Source organism: Mus caroli, unplaced genomic scaffold (genome assembly GCF_978045245.1).
Source record: "Mus caroli unplaced genomic scaffold, Mus_caroli_1 scaffold_19, whole genome shotgun sequence".
Taxonomy (NCBI): Eukaryota; Metazoa; Chordata; class Mammalia; order Rodentia; family Muridae; genus Mus; species Mus caroli.
The window spans coordinates 42382275-42400236 of NW_028227274.1; the positions used below are offsets into that span (position 1 = coordinate 42382275).

Genomic DNA, 17962 nt, shown 5'->3' on the forward strand with positions numbered 1-17962 from the left:
TAACATTATGTCTAAAAGCAGATTAGAAATCGAAGTGAACATTTGTAATCTTTGCATCGGGTCCTAACAAACTTATTGTTATCGGGCTCTTGAAGGTAGGTGTCCTACAGGAGCACCGCAAAAGAACACTGTGGACTCTACACCCAACCTCTTCCACAGTTCAGCCATGGAAGAGAACGAACGGTAGAGCATCTGCGTGCACGTGGAGTTCTCTACAGAACCCACTCTGTGCTGCTGAGCGGGCACGTGGGGTAATTATCAATGAGAGACTTGGAAGATCAAATAGTCAAGGGTGGTGTTACCCAGCAGTGACTCTTGTTTCTGGGATGCAGCTTTTTCTTTTTGAACACATCTTCAAAATATCAGACAATGTATTATATTGGACTACCAAAATTGTAATGCTTGCCCATATAAAAATATCTTCCTCTCTACAAGCGTGCTTGTTATGCTGGGGTCACAGCATCTCAGATGAACACAAAGGTGATTAGAAAATGAATCGAAGCCAGGCGTGGTGGCACACACCTTTAATTCCAGCACTTGGGAGGCAGAGGCAGGTAGATTTCTGAGTTCGAGGCCAATCTGGTCTACAAAGTGAGTTCCAGAACAGCCAGGGCTACAGAGAAACCCTTGGAAAACAAACAAACAAAAAACAAGAAAATGAATCAAAATGGGAGGCCGTGGGTTCAGAGCTGACCTGTGTAAAACATAGGGCTTCCATTGTGAGAACACTTAAAGGATGGGGGTGGTTTTTGTAGCAAGCCATTCCTGCTTTACAAAGAGTTTGCAAGCTGTGGCCAAGGTACCAGTCTGTCATTCTTTGTCACTTAAGTCTCTTTGTCATATAGGTTCCATTGGCTAAACAAAGTCAGTTGCCGGTTTCTTCCACAGTTGTATCTGCAGTATACCACAGAAGGAAAATACTGGTGCTGAAGCTCTTGGATGTTTGCCCATCCCTGCTCTTCACTAGGACTATACCCTAATGAAGATCAGGGCAGAAATTTTAGCCACCAAAGAATTTGTTCTCTGTTGGGCTCTAAAAACACTGAGCATCGTTCAGTAGGTGACACTGTATACATTTAGTGAACGTGATTGTTCTTACTTAGGGCACTGTGTTCATATGACATACTCCCAATTAAACATTTACCACTGAAAGCGTTTACAGAAGGAAGTGTTTGGACCAATAAAAGCGGAGCGAGGGCTCATGCTTTTCTCTACACGTCTCTTTGAACATGATACAACCTTAACTCTTGGCAGCTCTAACATTTTATATTGTTGCAGCGAGTTTTTTGTGGGCCATAGTGTATAGAATACAGAAGCCTGATAGTTTTGATCCACGCCAATGATGGAGAAAAAAAAAAACAAAAAAACTGAAAAGCATTTCCTTTCTGTTAAGGTAATGTATGTGGGAACTAGAAGACGTCTAGGTCTCCTTCACGGTGGCAAGGTCCTTATTAAGCCTCTTCTAACAGTTTTTAGAATAAACACCAGAGGCTGTGTGGCTCGGCCTGCTCTTCCTTATAAGAACTCTGCCAAAGCTCTAATTTAGAGTTCTCTGAAGCCCTTGTAAAGTTCTGCTGCAGGTAGTGAGGAAGACCTTGTGCCTACATGCATCTGGAAGGATATGCGCACTTAAGCTAATAAAAGCTTTCTAAGTGTCAGTTAAAGGTAGCATCCAGTTTCAGGCAAGTACATATCATCAGCACAGAATGGAGTGAGTGGAAGGGCCCACTGGGGACCCTGAGCACTCATGTACACCTGGAGTATGACACGGGGACAAGGGTAGGTCTCAACTGTCTGATCACATGACAGCCTTTATTATGACTCTAGTGGAGGCTTTCTTACCGGCACAAGGCAAGGCACACTTGGCTGATATACCTGGGCTTGGTTGCAATGTACCAGAGCCAGTCATAGACAGATGTCTCCTTTGCCTGTTCCCGCTGCCCGAGTTGGGTTTGTCCACCTCAGTTCAGAATGGGGAGTACAGTCCAAGGAAACTATGAAGTGGTTCCTGATGGGCCTTTTTGTTCTGCCTATTTTTGATGAACGAAAATTGGCTTTGATTAGTAAAGGTGACTGCCTACACAGGACCGTAGGTTTTTTAACCTCATACAAATTAAAATCAAGATAATCTTGTTTGCCTGAATAGACATGTTAATAGAAACCATTTCCTATTTAAAAGTTGGTTCAGGAAGCGCCCGGTTAAACAAAAAGGGAAATTACCTAGGCACCTGCTATCATGTATTTAATCAGTGCAGTTCAGTAGCTTCCATAATTCACATAAGCAAATGCCTTCTGCTTCACCCTCAACCAACATTGACAGTTACAAGGAAAAGATTGTATAGCCCTTTCCCATTTATTCAAAAACTGGACATTGCCAACGTTTTCACCAAGTCACCATATATTTATGGACTTAGAAACGCAGACTCTAAGGCCAGGTAGGATCATTGCTTTGGGGGCTTCCCTGTGGAGGAACTGTGGACCTAGAAGTAAGGGATTTTTTTCAGGCTGCGGGGAGGGGGCAAACCTCGGCAGGCAGCCTGTCATCCCTCCCTAACTTGCATCTGAGCATTCTCTTGATCGCTTAGAGCATCACCTGCTGTCCATCACTGCATCTGGATGGACAGAACAGGAAGCCTAACAAGCATCCCTTACCTGGACTGTGGTGTCTCCAGGACAGCCATGCCTATTCCAGTTTGCTCAGGGGGCAGACATTTTTGAGCATAGCTGGAAACAAACAAACAAACTGAAAGCTAATTTTACCAATTCTTGGGGTGGCAGAGAGGTAATAGATGTTTCTACTTACACATTTTCTGAATAACAGATACAACTTTACCCCAAAAGGTGAGCACAGAAAACATCACAGGTGACAGAAGGCTAGAAAGCCGTCAGCACGCACAGGCCAGGCCTTGACTCAAACCAGTCACGCTGGTGTTACTCTGCCAGATGAAGGGCTTGGCACTGGTCTGAGAAGGAAGAACTGTTGAGCTTCCAGGTCTGTCTGTCTGTCATAGGAGAAGGCCAAAATATCTTTCCTTGTTACCCAGGAGGCTGAGGAACTTGTGTTTGCTTTCTGAAAGCACACCCACCCAGAACCAGGAGTCTACAGCAACAACATGGCCATTTATGCAGCATCTTTCACCTAGGTAACCAGGGCAGTTGGACCCATTTCTCAGAGCAGATGAATAGTATTAGGGGCTACAGGAGGTGAAAAAGCTAAAAAGCCAAGCTGCTCTTAATTGTACCCATGAACAGCAGAAGGCAAAACAATAAAGGTTATACTAGGAACTAAATGAGTCTGGAATACCTCCCAGAGTTCAGGTACTTGGAACCCGCCTTCCAGTCACTGGTTAGCTTAGGAAGCCTGTCGACCATTCCCTCATCCAGTCAGAGGCTAAAGGTTCAGTGGCACTCTGTTAAATAGGTGGGAACAATTTTGTACAACAGTAAGGGTCACCAAGCCTCTTGCCTTTAGGGAGGCAGGGCCCACAGATGCTCAAAAGTGGCTTAGGTTTTGATTCAAAATAGAAGCTATTATAGTGCCCTGGGCTGGGTGAGAGCAAATACTGTTTTTTTCTTTGTTCTGGAAGAAACCCATGGTAAAATGTTGGCTTCTCTACATAAATCAAGAGTGTTCTAAATTTTACTCTTGCTAGAAGGGAATCTGAGCCCTGCCTCTAAAATAAAAATGGAAGATGCTTTTATTCGTCTAGAGCACAACGGTCTACACACAGCCCCAGCATTGCTCTATTTGAAGCTGCACTGTGTCTGGGATGCTCGGTGGCAACACTTTGTGCATCCTTTAGTCTGTAACTCCCAACTACTAACTCTTCATGACCGTATTTCAAGAATCTGGTACCATGGGACCTGAAAAGCAGAGCCTGCTACAGGAAGCCGCCAGCCCTAGATACTGGAGACATACAACACTGTCACCTTCCCCTTGGAAGAGGAAGGAAGAAATCCAGAAAAGTCCACAGCCTATGGAAAAAAAAAAAAGGAGGTGAGGGTGGGGATGGGGAGACTTGGAAATCCACAGATGCCTGGAGTTCCACTACTGCACAGAACAGTTGAGAACTGGAATGGTGAACGCTGAAAGAAGATGTGGCTAATCTTGAGGCTGGAGCCATTGTAGACACCCTTTGTGGCTAAGCCTAGAGCAGCTGGAGCTAGTACATAGGTACATAATCCACAGTGCCATCGTGACCACGCCCCCCAGGGTGGAGCCTGTGACCTATATGCAACCTTTCCACTCTTCTCCCAACAGTCCCTCCTTCTCTGGGCCCTTCCTCTTCTGAGGACTCCAGAGCTGCTCCAGGTTAGCCAACTTTGGTGCCAGAGTGCCCGTTAGAGTGACGTTTCGTTGGTGTGTGGCCTGGAATTCTCTTCCTCCAGCAGGGCTATTCTTTGCTTGAGCATTCTCACTTGGGTCTCGTGTCGCTCCACCATGGCCATCATCTGAGATTCCAGCTTCTTCAGCTTGTTTTGATGCTTCTTCTTTGCTTTTTCGTAAGCAGCCACCAGATTGCTGTGTGGGAACAGAGGGAAAGGAGGAAAGAGTCATCCCAAGGAATGAGTGATACCCTGTGCTTCGAGCTGGGTCACCAGGTCGAGAGCACTGCTCTGAAGAGCCTGGTTTGCCTCTCCAGGAAGAATCCAAAGTCCAGAGAGAAGCTGCCCAGGTCTAGGGTTCTGGCTCAAGCATACTTATCCAGGCCAAGGCTGTAGAGGAATTACCCAACACCTAACACAGTAAGAGTTAGCCAACAGCCCAAAGTGGCCCCATCCAAAACATACGAAAGAGGTTGCTAAATTTTAGAAATTTTACTAGGGGTAGTTGTTTCATGACTGCTGGCTACAGATGGTCAAGTGTGAGTTACATAAAGTGTTAGCTCACCCAGGACAGGGGCAGAAGTCTATACTCCAACTTTCTAATGCTTTGGGCTGTAAGAAAATGCTATCAGCTAAAGAATATGGGCTTATATTCTGGTCCTAGGCCTACTGTAGATGAGCCCTGCTATGTCTCCATATTCTTTCTGCTCCAAAATAGAATATTGGGTCCCTTCAGGTCTACTGTGTTACCATGAGCTAGAGTTTCTAAAGAGTGACTTGAGGGAGGAGACATACACGCACACGCATGCATACAGAGAGAGACCCTTCTGGGAGTCTTAAAATCTCATTGGGGGGGGGGCGTGTCTTACATTGATGGCAGAGTGGATTGTAAAATCCAGGTGCCTTAGTAAGCTAGTGATATTTACAAAACTAAAATGCCATTTTAGTTACAATTTGATAGTATTTTTTGAAATACTGAAATTTATGAAAAATAGTATTTTTCATAAAAAATGTGGTATCTACTGAGTTTGAGTTTTGTAAATGAATAAAAACTTTTAAAAGTTTGTCTCTGGTTTAGTTTCTAAGAAGTAGTAATAGATACCTTACAGGCACAAAGACTCTGAAGTCCTTTTTTAAAATATATGTGTATGTATATGTGTATATATATATATGTGTGTGTGTGTGTGTATGTGTATATATATATATATATATATATATATATATACATATATCATATACCCCAAATGTTTAAAACTCTTAAAGTCTAAAGTACCCTAAAATGTGCCACTGAATGGAGTTTTACTCCAATAGATGGTTTGATTGCCAACTGAAAATACCGGCTCAAAAATAGATTTATTTTTCCCCCTGACTTCTCAGAATCTTTATTATAGGCAATGTCAAGGAGAGGCCACAGCAGGCTTCATTTTTCTTAGGCCATCTAATCGGAAATGAGCTCATCATTAACTTTCTGGGTTTCTGGTTGGCTGTATTAGGACTTTATACTGTACAGTCATTTCCCACGAGAGTCCAGGGAAGATCTTCCCTGTGCCGGGGGAGCACTGGGGTGCACCGGGGTCTTACCTGTTGGCCCGTTTCAGGTCATTAACAAACTCTGCCGACTGCTGGTGCCTGATTTCACTGCTTTTGGTGAGTCTTTCCAAGGCACTGACCAGTTCTTGGACTCTGGTCTTCAGCTTCTTTTCCCTGTATCAAAAAGAGACAGCAGCAACCATCAGTAGGTGGGAAGGAGACAAGGGTAGCTGGCCAAGAATCAGTGGTCCAGAGCACAGAAAGTTAAGAGTGATGGGCTTAGGAGCACAGCTTCTCTGCTCTGCACGGCAGGTGAAATCACCCTGGCGAATCTGCGGGCCTCTTAGGATTAGTCACATCTAAACTACTAGCAGAAGATGCACACATCCCTTGGGCTAAACAAGCGTTTCTAACAAAGGCATATCCATTAAGATGGAATCACTTCAGCTTTTGTTACAGTAATTAAGGATAGACAGACGGACGGACGCGGCAGGTTAGCTCAGTGGGTAAAAGCACTGGCTATCAAACCAAGCCTGATGGCCTGAGTTCAGCTTTGAGAATCCACACAGTGGAAGTAAAGAATTCACTCTTAAGTTGTCTTCTGACCACCCCAGCACAGCACGTTGTGGCATGCATACAAAGACTAGGGAAGTGTTTGAATCAATCAATATCTGTTCTACTGGAATGCCTGTAGAAAAAAAAAAAATCTGCCTAAATTCAGATCAGCATGCGCTGACATGGAAGAGAATATTGTTTTAATAAAATCAGTTAGGAATAGGATGTATTGTGGTGATAGACTAGAAAACCTACCACAGATTCAATAGTGGTTGAAGCGTTAGCAGCAAGTTTTGCTATTTGAATTTTGTATTATTAGAACATTTTTGTATGGCATGTGAGCAAGCACATTGTGGAACCCAGGCAAGACAGGGTTTTCTGTTCTTGAATCACTAAGTGGTTTCAGAGATATTTAGGATGCTTGGGAAAGAGGGGTTGGGATACAGATATTAAGATGGCTGTACCCATTGTGACCTCAGGATGCGGGAGTCTACATCTAGGCACCCCTGTGATTCTGACCCTCATTTTCCCTTCCTGATTTCCCTAGTATCTGATCTTTTACATTTCTGCACTCTGGGCAACTTGACCTCTCCAGACTGATGGATGAATAGAGGGAGTATTCACAACACCAACCCTTGAGTAAGGTGTAAAGGTAGAATGCCAACCAGCCTATGGTGTACGGATTCATTCTTCACTGGGTCCTTCTGCTGGCCTTAGCTACAAGATGGCTGGCCACGGGGCAGGTGGGAATGAGGCTGCATTTCTGCCCATCTCTGGGGAATGTTTATCCTGAGCATGAGCAGTCTAGGAAATCTGGTTTAGCTATGTCTCCCACTGAACTCACAGCATAGTAGCATCCCCTGCTAGAAGAGAGGGCCTCCCTCAGTGCCCATGCCTTCCAGGCAACCACTCTCCAGCTGGTGCAAGGCTAGGGAAACAGGAGGGGCACTCCTTCATCCCTCTTTGGCTGAAAAGTTGCTTGTTTATGTTTTGTTACTAGCTTTTTTCTTTCCCTATAAAAATGTTACCACGTCTGTGTATACATATGTTGTGGCGTGAATACCACAGAGGTCATAAAACTAGTTGTACAAAAGGGGAAGAAGAGCCTGTGAAGAAACTAAAACTAAAATCAGCAGCTCAAAGAAATTAACAAGAACCTTTGACAGAGATACCGTCACTGCCACCTCCATCTTATTCTACCTGCTGCCAACAAAGGGCTCTTTTCCCTGACACTGGGGGGGGAGGGACTTTATAGACACGGCAATCTCTACAGTAGGGCAGGATTCCCCCCCCCCTAAAAAAAAGCAAAGAAGCTCTCAGACCTGCCCATCCTCAACTTGGGGTGATACGGAACATTATCAGCTCTGGGAGCTCAGAAGTAATGCCCCAGGGCCACTTAGATATCTACCTGAGGGAAAGGAAGTGCAGACATCAGGAGAACTACATCACTTCACTTATTTGAGGATGCAAAACAGAGTCTACAGCTTGAACTTGGATGCATTTGGCTGTTTTGAGAGGGACAAATCTATAGTAAGAGTCAGGGTATATAGATCAGTTGTCGGAACCCCAACAAATGCTATACCGAAGTAGCACTGTTTATCTAGCGTGGAAGCCGAGAGACACCAGGTAAGTATAAAATGAATATGGAAGTTTGAAACTGCGATGATAAGAAAGTAAAATACCTGAATTTGTAAAGCCCCATAGCATGCCAAAAATATGATGTTGAGGTAAATACAATAGTGATATTTGGTCATATTTAAGGGAACAAAGTTAGGAATTGAATCTTGGGCAAGTGTTTACCCTGAGCTACAATGTGTGCTATTAAAATTAATTTTACATGTTTTGCATATTTAAGGTAGAATCTAGAAAATTTTAGTGATGTGTGTGTGTGTGTGTGTGTGTGTGTGTGACTTGTAACTTAGATAATGGTAGACAGAATTATAGGGACCTAAGAAGGGAAAGGGACCCTACACCCAGCAATCGGGTTGAAGCGTTCTGTGGACAAAGCATCAAGAACTCAGCACAGTTAACGACTGCTTGAAACTTCCTATTCCAGCCACAGACTCGAAAAAACCCTCTAAGCCCCAAATATTTGTTTTCCCTGATCAGAGTGTGGTCCTGAAGTATCCGGGGTCGCCCTGTAATCTCACTCACCAAACACAGAGAAATGGGAGTGGGGCAAGTTGGGAGGAACCCAGATGATAGTCGTCATGCTTAACACTGAGACGACTATGATTCCTCCGGGGTGCTTGGACCCACAGCTGGATAGGTAGGTCTAGTTTTCTGCTCTTCTACCTTCGTGAGCCTATACCACACTTGGGCATGTCTTTCTGGGTGCATTTATAGTTAGGAGAACTAACCTTTATGCTTAAAATACCTTTTACAGAATTTCAAATTCTGCTGCATACTGACCCGACCTGAAATTCCTTTGTGGGTCAAAGTCATGAATCTGGGTCTGGCCTGAGTCAAAGTTTCTCAAAGATTAAAGAAACTTCTCATGCTGTTTTCCCATTCGTAGGATGCCCTGGAACTCTAAGAATCAGATAGCCTATCTCAGTCACTTCGAACTCTCGACCATTAATGTCCTGTTCATTCTAGTTTCCAACTCAACGTTCTTGGCCATCAGAAAAGGGAGAATGGATATGGTTTCCGTATGTAAAACAGCATGCCAGTGCAAGCAATTTCTTAGGCTTCATACATGAGGAAATTAAATATAAATTTCCCCTCTGTAGGAATGCATTCAGAGTGTTCTGGGGACTGCCTGGAATTGCACAATTCCCTTCTTGCTATTATTTTGTTTGCTGTGGTCTGGGCACTCTTACCATTAATTAAAAACAGAATAGCTATAACTATATGGACCAGGACACGAAGACCCGACATCCAGTCCAGGTTTTAATTATCAGTCTCCCCCACTCCAGTATTTAGCCTTCACCAAAAAAAACCAGATTATTGATGATCATTAAAGGTAGTACCTTTTTTTTTTTTTTTTAGTTTACATGAAGATTTTTTTCTTTTATTGGATATTTTCTTTATTTACATTTCAAATGTTATCCCCTTTCCAAGTCTCCCCTCCGGAAACCCCGTATCCCATCCTCCCTCCCCCTGCCTCTATGGAGGTGCTTTCCCACTCACCCACCCTCTCCTGCCTTCCTGCCTTGGCATTCCCCTACCCTGGGGCATTGAACCCCCTCAGGTCCAAGGGCTTCCTCTCCCACTGATGTCCAACGAGGCCATCCTCTGCCACATATGCGTATGTATTCTTTGGTTGGTGGTCCAGTCCCTGGGAGCTTGGGGGAGGAGAGGGTCTGGCCTGTTGACACTGTTGCTCTCTCCATGAGGCTGCAGACCCCCTCAGCTCCTTCTGTCCCTTCTCCAACTCCTCACACAGAAGGTGATTGGGCTTGGTGTGTGTTGTCACAGTTCTAAGGAGCACGGTACCCATAAGGCAGTTAAGAGGTGGGAGTATCAGGACACTAAGGAAAGGCAAGTCAGCTGGCCTATAAGATGGAGGAGGGGTGGGGCTGGTAAGCAGTCCCCTGAGGAAAGACTTGCCCACAGACTGGCTATCAGAATCACATCTCTGTGTACAAGCAGAACTGAACGTCCTCTTTGATGGCCAGTAGCAGTAATTTGTGACTCAAGTCAGTCTCTGGGGTAAGCCAGTATCCTGTCATGAGGTACTGAGTGGCTTTAGTCATTCATAAGAACTGAATGTGAGCCGGGCGTGGTGGCGCATGCCTTTAATCCCAGCACTCGGGAGGCAGAGGCAGGCGGATTTCTGAGTTCGAGGCCAGCCTGGTCTACAAAGTGAGTTCCAGGACAGCCAGGGCTACATAGAGAAACCCTGTCTCGAAAAACCAAAAAAAAAAAAGAACTGAATGTGGACCAAACAGCAGGGGCTCACAGTAACACACCTACAAACTGGGATTCCTCAGGGAATTGTCTGCCCATGAAATTCCTGTTTTACTCACTTTTCAAGTACTCTGGCCCCAGGCAGCATTATATTCCACAGAAATGGATTGCAAGGCCACATCCACACACAGTCACTGCATCATGAACTCTCGGCTGTTGATCAATGCAGTGCTCCAAGGAACCATCTTTTCCTTTCTTTCTTTTCTTTTCCTGGTACTGTCTTTCCTTTAACCTTTGTTTCTGAATATTGGTAATTACTTAGGGCCTTGGCTCAAACTAGATTTTATCTCTTACCCTTTCTTTAAGTTTGTTATCATTTATTTTCCTAAATCTGGCAGAATCTTGATCTCCAGGCCTTCCCTCACATCTCTGGGCTCACCCATCAGACACCTCCCACTGAGCATTCATTATTAATTTAATTTAATTAATTAATTTCCAGAGGAGAACTTTTGAAATTACACCCAAAGCCACACTTCTCATGGTCGGCAAATGGCAACACCAATGCCATTATTACCGTGTGTAGAGCCGTAGACAGACCTCCGCCCCATCGTCTACCTACATTCATCATCAGACTCCCTCCAAAGTCTTGACTTTATGTCACTTTTTTTTTTTTTTTTTTTCAAGACAGGGGTTCTCTGTGTAGCCTTGGCTGTCCTGGAACTCACTTTGTAGACCAGGCTGGCCTCGAACTCAGAAATCCTCCTGCCTCTGCCTCCCAAGTGCTGGGATTAAAGGCGTGTGCCACCATGCCTGGCTATGTCACTTCTTCTACCACCACCACCAGGTCTATCCTTTCACACCTTGCTAAGCATGGCAGTCTGCTAGTCACCTTCTCTGCTTCTACCCTGGCACCTTGTGGGTCAATGGACCATGAAAGGAAGCCTGGTATGGTAGAGCTAAGGCTTGAAGCTCCAGGGACCCTAAAGGGACCGTAGGAGCTTTGCCGCTCTAGGTACCAGGCCTCTGTCATGTAGCCACACACACCCACCCCCATAGAGAGAATTGTGGCCTTCAGTCACATAGGGGCAGTGCCCCCTACTCATGTAGATGAGCCATCTCAGGCCAAGCCAGTAGGAAGCAGTATGCTGTCAGACCCACCCCACCCCAAAACTGTATATAATATCCCTATGCAGAAAGAGTAATGGTGTGTGAGAATGACTCCATCATCTGAGAGCATCTGTCACCAGAGCTGTTACACTGCCTGGGAAGAGAATGCTCTCCCAAAGCTTTTACCACCAGGAGCTCCCCTGCACTTCTGCTCACCAGCAAGCTCTGCTTGGTGCAGTGGTGCAGCCAGTGCAGCATCTAGGAGCAGCAGCAACACCAGAGCAGTGGCAGCTGCAGCAGAGGCACTTCCCCCTCCCTGCTCGTGACTTTTCCCCTTTGCTCTAACCCTCCCCCCACCGGGCTGGGCCAGAGATCTCTGCAGATAGTCCCCTCCCATACACAGACCGACAACACCCCTCTGATCTGACTTCCACTGGGCAGCCAGGTCTCTTTCATTATGGAAGATTGGGTCAGATTACTTCTGTCTGGTCTTTCCTTCTGCTTCTACTTGGAAGGATGGATGTGGGCTCCTCTCCATTTTCAAGTCTTTGTTCTGAGACATCCTATCAACTCTCTTGGTCTTCCTTCAGCTTAAATATTACCTCCCAGCCACCATCAACAGAGGACAAATGGCCCAAGTTTAGTATACCACAGCCCTTTGTTATTTCCTGGCAGCTAGATGTACTGTGGCTTAGTTCGTTTCCTTTGTTCGTTTTCTCCTTTATGTCTACCATCATAATAATCTTAACTGCCTTCTATTTAGACTACCCTGGCAACAGAGAATTGCTGTCTCTAAGTTCTCTTCCAGGATAAAATGAGCTATCACAAGCCGTTGAGATCAGCATTGCTGTTGTGTTCACTATAGGAATGAGTAATCTGAGGCACAGTGAGGACGCTTGCCTTCCGCCAGGTGCAGCAGCACTGGCTGGTGTTCAGGCATCAGCAGAGCCTGGGTGCTTAAGCATCTTGTTGAAGCATCTTGTGACTCACGAGGGGGGATAGGTAGAATGTGCAATGAACAAGGGCTCTGGTTATGATCACAGGCCTGTAGAGCCAGGATTAAGTGTCCCCAGATAACCATGTTCTATGGCTGCTGTCTGAGCGTAGCTGGAGTTGCCAGAAGTTGCAGTGAAGAACAGCTGCCAGTGCTTTGGCCCAGATTTCCCAAGGAATGTGCTTTTAGTGTCCAAGAAATGAACTTGGCACACTGCTCCCTTGTCTACGACTGCCATGAAATGGGACGCCCCTCACTGCTCTCTGTGCCTTTATGCAATTCTAGGTGGGGCTGCCAACTCGGGGCTTTTGAGACACTAGATGGTGACAAAAGAAATCTCAATTACTCGAGCAACACTTACTTCCACCCCTTGGGTGAGCCTCAGTCTTTGCCTCCCCTCTAGACACCCTCAGCAATGCAATTCAGTGATAACGGATCCATGGGCCCACTTTGTACTTCATTAACATCCTTCAGATCCAGGGTGCATTTATGGAATTTTTGGTACCACTCCTAGGGCTTGATTGCTGCTATATATCAGCCGAGTGTGAAGCATCAGCAAATGTACATTTTTTACAAAGCATCTTTTGAAGTAACGGTTCTACTAACAAAATGGTGAAAACTCTGCCACTGTTGAAAAGCTTCCCACCCAGATTGACCATATTCATGCATAGCTACTGAGACAAGCAGTAACCTTATTCTCCCTCATGGCCGAGATCCCATAAATATGTTGATTTTGCAACTCAAGACACTGAAATTTAAGAGTCTTATCAACAGCCAAGGGTCCCAAAGGACACTGCTGGGTACCTAGTACCACTGGGGGCTCAGGGAGAAGATACACAGGGTGATGACTGATGATGTAAGTCTCTGGAAGTTGGATATTCTGAAGGAAGAAGATGAGGAAGAGGACTAGAGTCTGAGCTCAGAACGAGAAGTTATCTGGAATGGCCAGATTGGATTGAGAAGCCCTTGAGACATGAGAGGGGAAGTTCCTTGAGATCTAGAGACCACCTTGACCTGGTGATGGAGTACTCCAGTGCACTCTCAGCAGAAATGGACATTAAAGCGACAGGCGTGACAAATGGCTCGTCTGGACACTGAGTTTCGAGCACTTGATCAACTGATGAGGAAGCAAAGCAGGCAGAGAAGGACGAAAGAGACTCTAAGGGAGGACGACCCACTGTGGCCTCCAAGTTGTGATTCTAGATCATCAGGAGGGAAGACGTGAGTGGGTGGGTGACCGGGAATGTTTGTGTCCATATGGAGGTAGTCAGCTGGTGTCAATATGGAGGTAGTCAGCTGACTGAGAGCAGGACCTATGCTCAGCCTCTGCTTCCAGCTGCCGGCAGTAGAGCCTTGAGAGAGTGTGTGTGTGTGTGTGTGTCCCTGCTTCCTGGTGTCGAGACAGAACAGCTTCCTTCCTTTGAATCATCATGAACTCATCAGCGCACAGCACCACTTCACAGGTCTGACCTGAGGAAGTTTGCCTCTCACCAGCACATAACTCGCCCGAGCTCTGCAGGCAGATGTATGATCATTGGAGCTCAAAGGGTCCCATCTTCCCATGGCACATACCGTGGAGGTAGAATCTTCAGAATGAAACGCAGGAGTGGGTTTGGCTCACTTCTTGGTGCAAACCTGACTTTGCTGATTTGTATGCACTGAGGCTCTCACACAGAGACACAGAACCTCTCCCCAGTCTTACTGGGTGGCTTTGGAGGTCTCTCAGCTTTGCTGAACAAGTCCTGCCCCCAATCTTATTGTGCACCTGCTCCTGCACCCATGACGATGATGGAGATGGAGCGGCCAACTCCACTCTGCTGTGCTCAGGACTGGAGGACAGCCTGCACAAAAAGCATGTGCCCACAGAAGAGGCATCTCTGAAAACTCCCTTCTCATGGCTGCCATTTCCCAATTCACTTTGCTTGAAAGATCACTCTGCCTGACTAGGCCTGCTGGGTTCAGAGAGATGGAGGTGTTCATAGTTCACAGCAAAAGTAATGTGGCCCAGGTAGGAAAACATCTCCTGTACATGACTGTAAACCCAGTCATACGGAGGGGGCTTTGGGGACATACCAGAAGCAATACAGCACAACAGATGTTCATGGAAATGGCACAAAACCAGACCAAATGCAGGACTATCCTGAGTTCTGGTTTTGCACCCCAAAAGAAAAAAGACATGCCAAGAGGCTCGGTGGTGAAGGCCTATCAGGAATCAAAGCTGGGTGGGAACAGGGCAGATACACAGACAGAGATGTCGCTATTGCCGAGCGCATGCCTAGGAATGGCTGGCTCTCCTCAGGAAAGGTCTTGGATCTTCCCTTCACTCCTACCCACATTTTTCTGCTCAGCAGAGAGCCTGGCCCACAGTGTTCTGCTCCAAAAGAAGAGAACATTGGCACCATCCCACCTGCCCTGTACCACTCAGCCTGCCAGTGACAGCGCGGATACCTCCCGAAAAGGTGTTTGTTTCTACTCCAGTTTTAAAATTAGAAGCATCACCTAACCACCCTCTTGGAGTGTCTGTCTGAACTGTGCTTCCTCTTGCAATGATAACTCCCATTCTGAAACTATATTTAATCGTATAATTACGTTATTTTCCTTTTTCCTCCAGCCCCTCTGGTTCTTTCTTGGCTCCGTATATCTGGCTCTTGATTAGAAATCCATGCTAACGGACTTAGGGCTGGTTATTGGAAATCCATCATGACAGGGGATAAATGAAATCTCTTTATGTTTAGTCAGCACAACCTGAACCCTACTCATACCAGCAAAAACCTCTGGGGCTTTGGGAATTTGAAAAATGTAGGAGCTCGGTTTACAGATACTATAGCCAAATAACTCCCCCAATTGGAGGATAGATTCCTATCCGCCTCTTTGGCACAGGGAAGTTACAGCATTTTGTTCAAGCATTCTCCTGCTATGCCTGTTTCCTGCCCCAGGCTGAGCAGTTACAATGTAGCATCGTCCCAAGAGAGACTTGGAAAATACCATTCCAACAAGGATAGAAGGACAGAGTGAATTTGAGCAAAGCAGGAAGGTAGAAAAGGCCTCATAAGGCCGACTTCAGTCGACTGGGAGTCCACAGGTATAAACTACACAGGGGATCATGGTGGGATCAAGTTAGCTGAGAGTGCACTGTCAAAACTTCCCAAGTCAGATCCCTTGGAGTAATGGAAAAAAGTATTCTATAAAACTCCATGAGCTTTTGGGAAAGCAGCTAATGTTCCTGTGTACCAGAAAGCAGGAAAAGTGAAAGGCGCACAGTTTTCTTCTTCCTAAGAGAGGAAACTTTTCATGGAGAATGCAGATGAGAGCTCCTGTCATGGGAAGGATCCCAACCAAAGCACCAGCTGTCTCAACAAGACAGGGCCAGAAGCTGGGGTCAGATAGGCAGGCTCAGCAACTGTCAGCCAGGAGGAACAAACAGCCCAGCAGATGGACTGACACACTTGATAGATAGCATCTCAGAGAACCCCGGGGAGGCATGCTCACAGGGAGACATGGCACCCACAGTCAGACCACCAAGATGCTTAGCAAAACAGCAAATAGCAGTTCAGGCAAGTGACATCAAAGCTCAGTACCAAGGGAACAGGCAGCGAGGGACAAGATGAAATTGAAGAATAAATCCAAGAAGTATCCTCGCCAAGATGCAAGAGGACGTCACTTCATTTAAAAAGATGATTTCAGCACCAAAATAAATAAACATGAGCTGGACCACCCAGGAGCCACAACCAAAGACTAAGTGAGCTGCAAAGCCTGATTAGTTCTCTCTATGAAACGCTACACAGTATTTCACAAATATGTGTGACTACTGTGTGCCAATGGAATACACACACACAAGGAAAAATAGATTCATGTGAGTATTAGAAAATGTGCAGTTACTTGCTCAGGACTCCAAAGCAACTAGGGGAGTGGGGGTGATAGAAAGTGTAAGCAGTTAGACTGTAGAAGACTGGTCTCAATGAACTGGCATCTCTTTCTCTTTGGAAAAGACAAAGCAGAATGTGGGAGAAGACACCCTGAAATGTTGGAGGAGAATGTCCAAGAATTGAGTAAAGACATGAGTCGGGGACAATAAAGTCCTTTGGCAGGGACTGCAGATGCTGCAGAGCACAGTCCCACTGAAGATGTCTCCAAGGCAGGGTGCCTGGTTTCCTTACCATCATTTACCGAATCTAGAAGGGTCTAGCCAATGTGACAGCATGCAAAACAGGAAGGAGAGATTTTCTTACTTGCCAATGGAATGACTGTACATAGGCCAACACCCAGTACTCCCTTTTCAGAATGGCAGGGTTATCCAGTTCTAGCCTGCAAGGTTGGGGCACAAGTAAAACACACAGAACCATCTTCTATCCAGGCAGACCCACACGATCCTGGGAGAGCTGGAATGAGCAGCCGTGAGAACGTGCCGGAAAGCCTTCACGGCTGAAAGGAACAACACAAGGATGTGGAGTTGCTTACCGTCGGATGGCATTGGCGAACTCGGTGGCCAGCTCACTGTCGCTGTTTGTCCTTAGTTCGGCCAGTGACAAAGCTGGCGAGGCAGCATCGGCACACTCCTGAGGAGGACAGACATATTCATTGTCAGATAGGAGCCAGAACCCAGGGGCACTTCAGTGACCATCCCAGCTGTGGGGCATATGACAGCCGTGCCAAGCCTAAAGACCCCTTGGGTCTCGAAAGGTAGGGAGCAAATCTGATCATCTCGTCTGCCCCAGATCTCATTACCTTCAGGTGATGCCCCAAATGAGGAAGTCCCTGGGAAACACTTACTGCAGTGGCACTGGTCTAAGCCTGCCACAGCTACTCCCTCATCACTAGGAAGGACCCTCACAGGCAGCTGTTGTCCTCATTTATCACGGAAGAAACCAATGCACTGGGGTTACCCTGCCCAGTTACCAGCTAGAAGCTAACAGATCCAAACCTCTCATCCTCTCATCCCATGCCTCTTTAGAAGGAAAATACATATACATGTCCTTGATGACAGATACCACTCTTTCGAGAGAAAGCTCACCTTCTCTAGATGGGGGAAGCTTCGTTATGTCCCATATAATCATTCATAAAACTCAGGTGAGGAAGAGGAAAACAAGTTCACCCTCCCTTCCACCTCCCAAGTGCTGCTCTTAAAGGTGTGCGCCACCACTCGCTGGCTAGCATTTTATAGACCCTTAGAGATGGGGCTTCGTGCATCACCCACAGTGCCTCTTGCTGAACATAAGTGATAACATTTGATGCATGCGGACAAGAACTGCAGAAAACCAAATGCAATGTGGGTAGGAACTAGGATCCAGCTTGGGTAGCTGTAGCAGGGATGGTTTGATGGACAAACGCCTAAGGGATTTTCTCTCAGCCCTGCTCACCAGAAGCTTGCTTCCCTCCTCTAGATTGGGGGGGGGGGACGGGGGTGTCTCACCTCTAGCAAACATACCTAAGATTGAAGACTTTACTGAAATAGCAAACAGAGGCACAAACCCAGAAGCACTGGGTCCCTTTATAAATTACCTTCTTATGGAGATATTTGAAAAAGCCAGCTGGCCTTTCCTGTCAGAGAAAGGCCTGTGTGTTGAAGCCACCCCACAGGGCACAGTGCTTCTCAGTCAA

General features: G+C 46.1%; 1 protein-coding gene across 3 annotated transcripts in view; it reads right to left on the reverse strand.

The window, feature by feature from the left end:
• Window positions 1–1349: 1349 nt before the first annotated feature.
• Window positions 1350–17962, reverse strand: part of Mcc (MCC regulator of Wnt signaling pathway) — a 387208-nt gene continuing 370595 nt past the window's right edge. For all 3 annotated transcript variants that reach the window (XM_085833615.1, XM_021150247.3, XM_021150249.3), the window contains 3 exons: window positions 16823–16920; window positions 5908–6030; window positions 1350–4522 (listed from right to left, as the gene is read on the reverse strand). In XM_085833615.1, coding sequence (XP_085689741.1) covers window positions 4342–4522; window positions 5908–6030; window positions 16823–16920 — 402 coding nt within the window. In that variant the 3' untranslated portion in view covers window positions 1350–4341. The remainder of the gene's footprint in view (window positions 4523–5907; window positions 6031–16822; window positions 16921–17962) is intronic.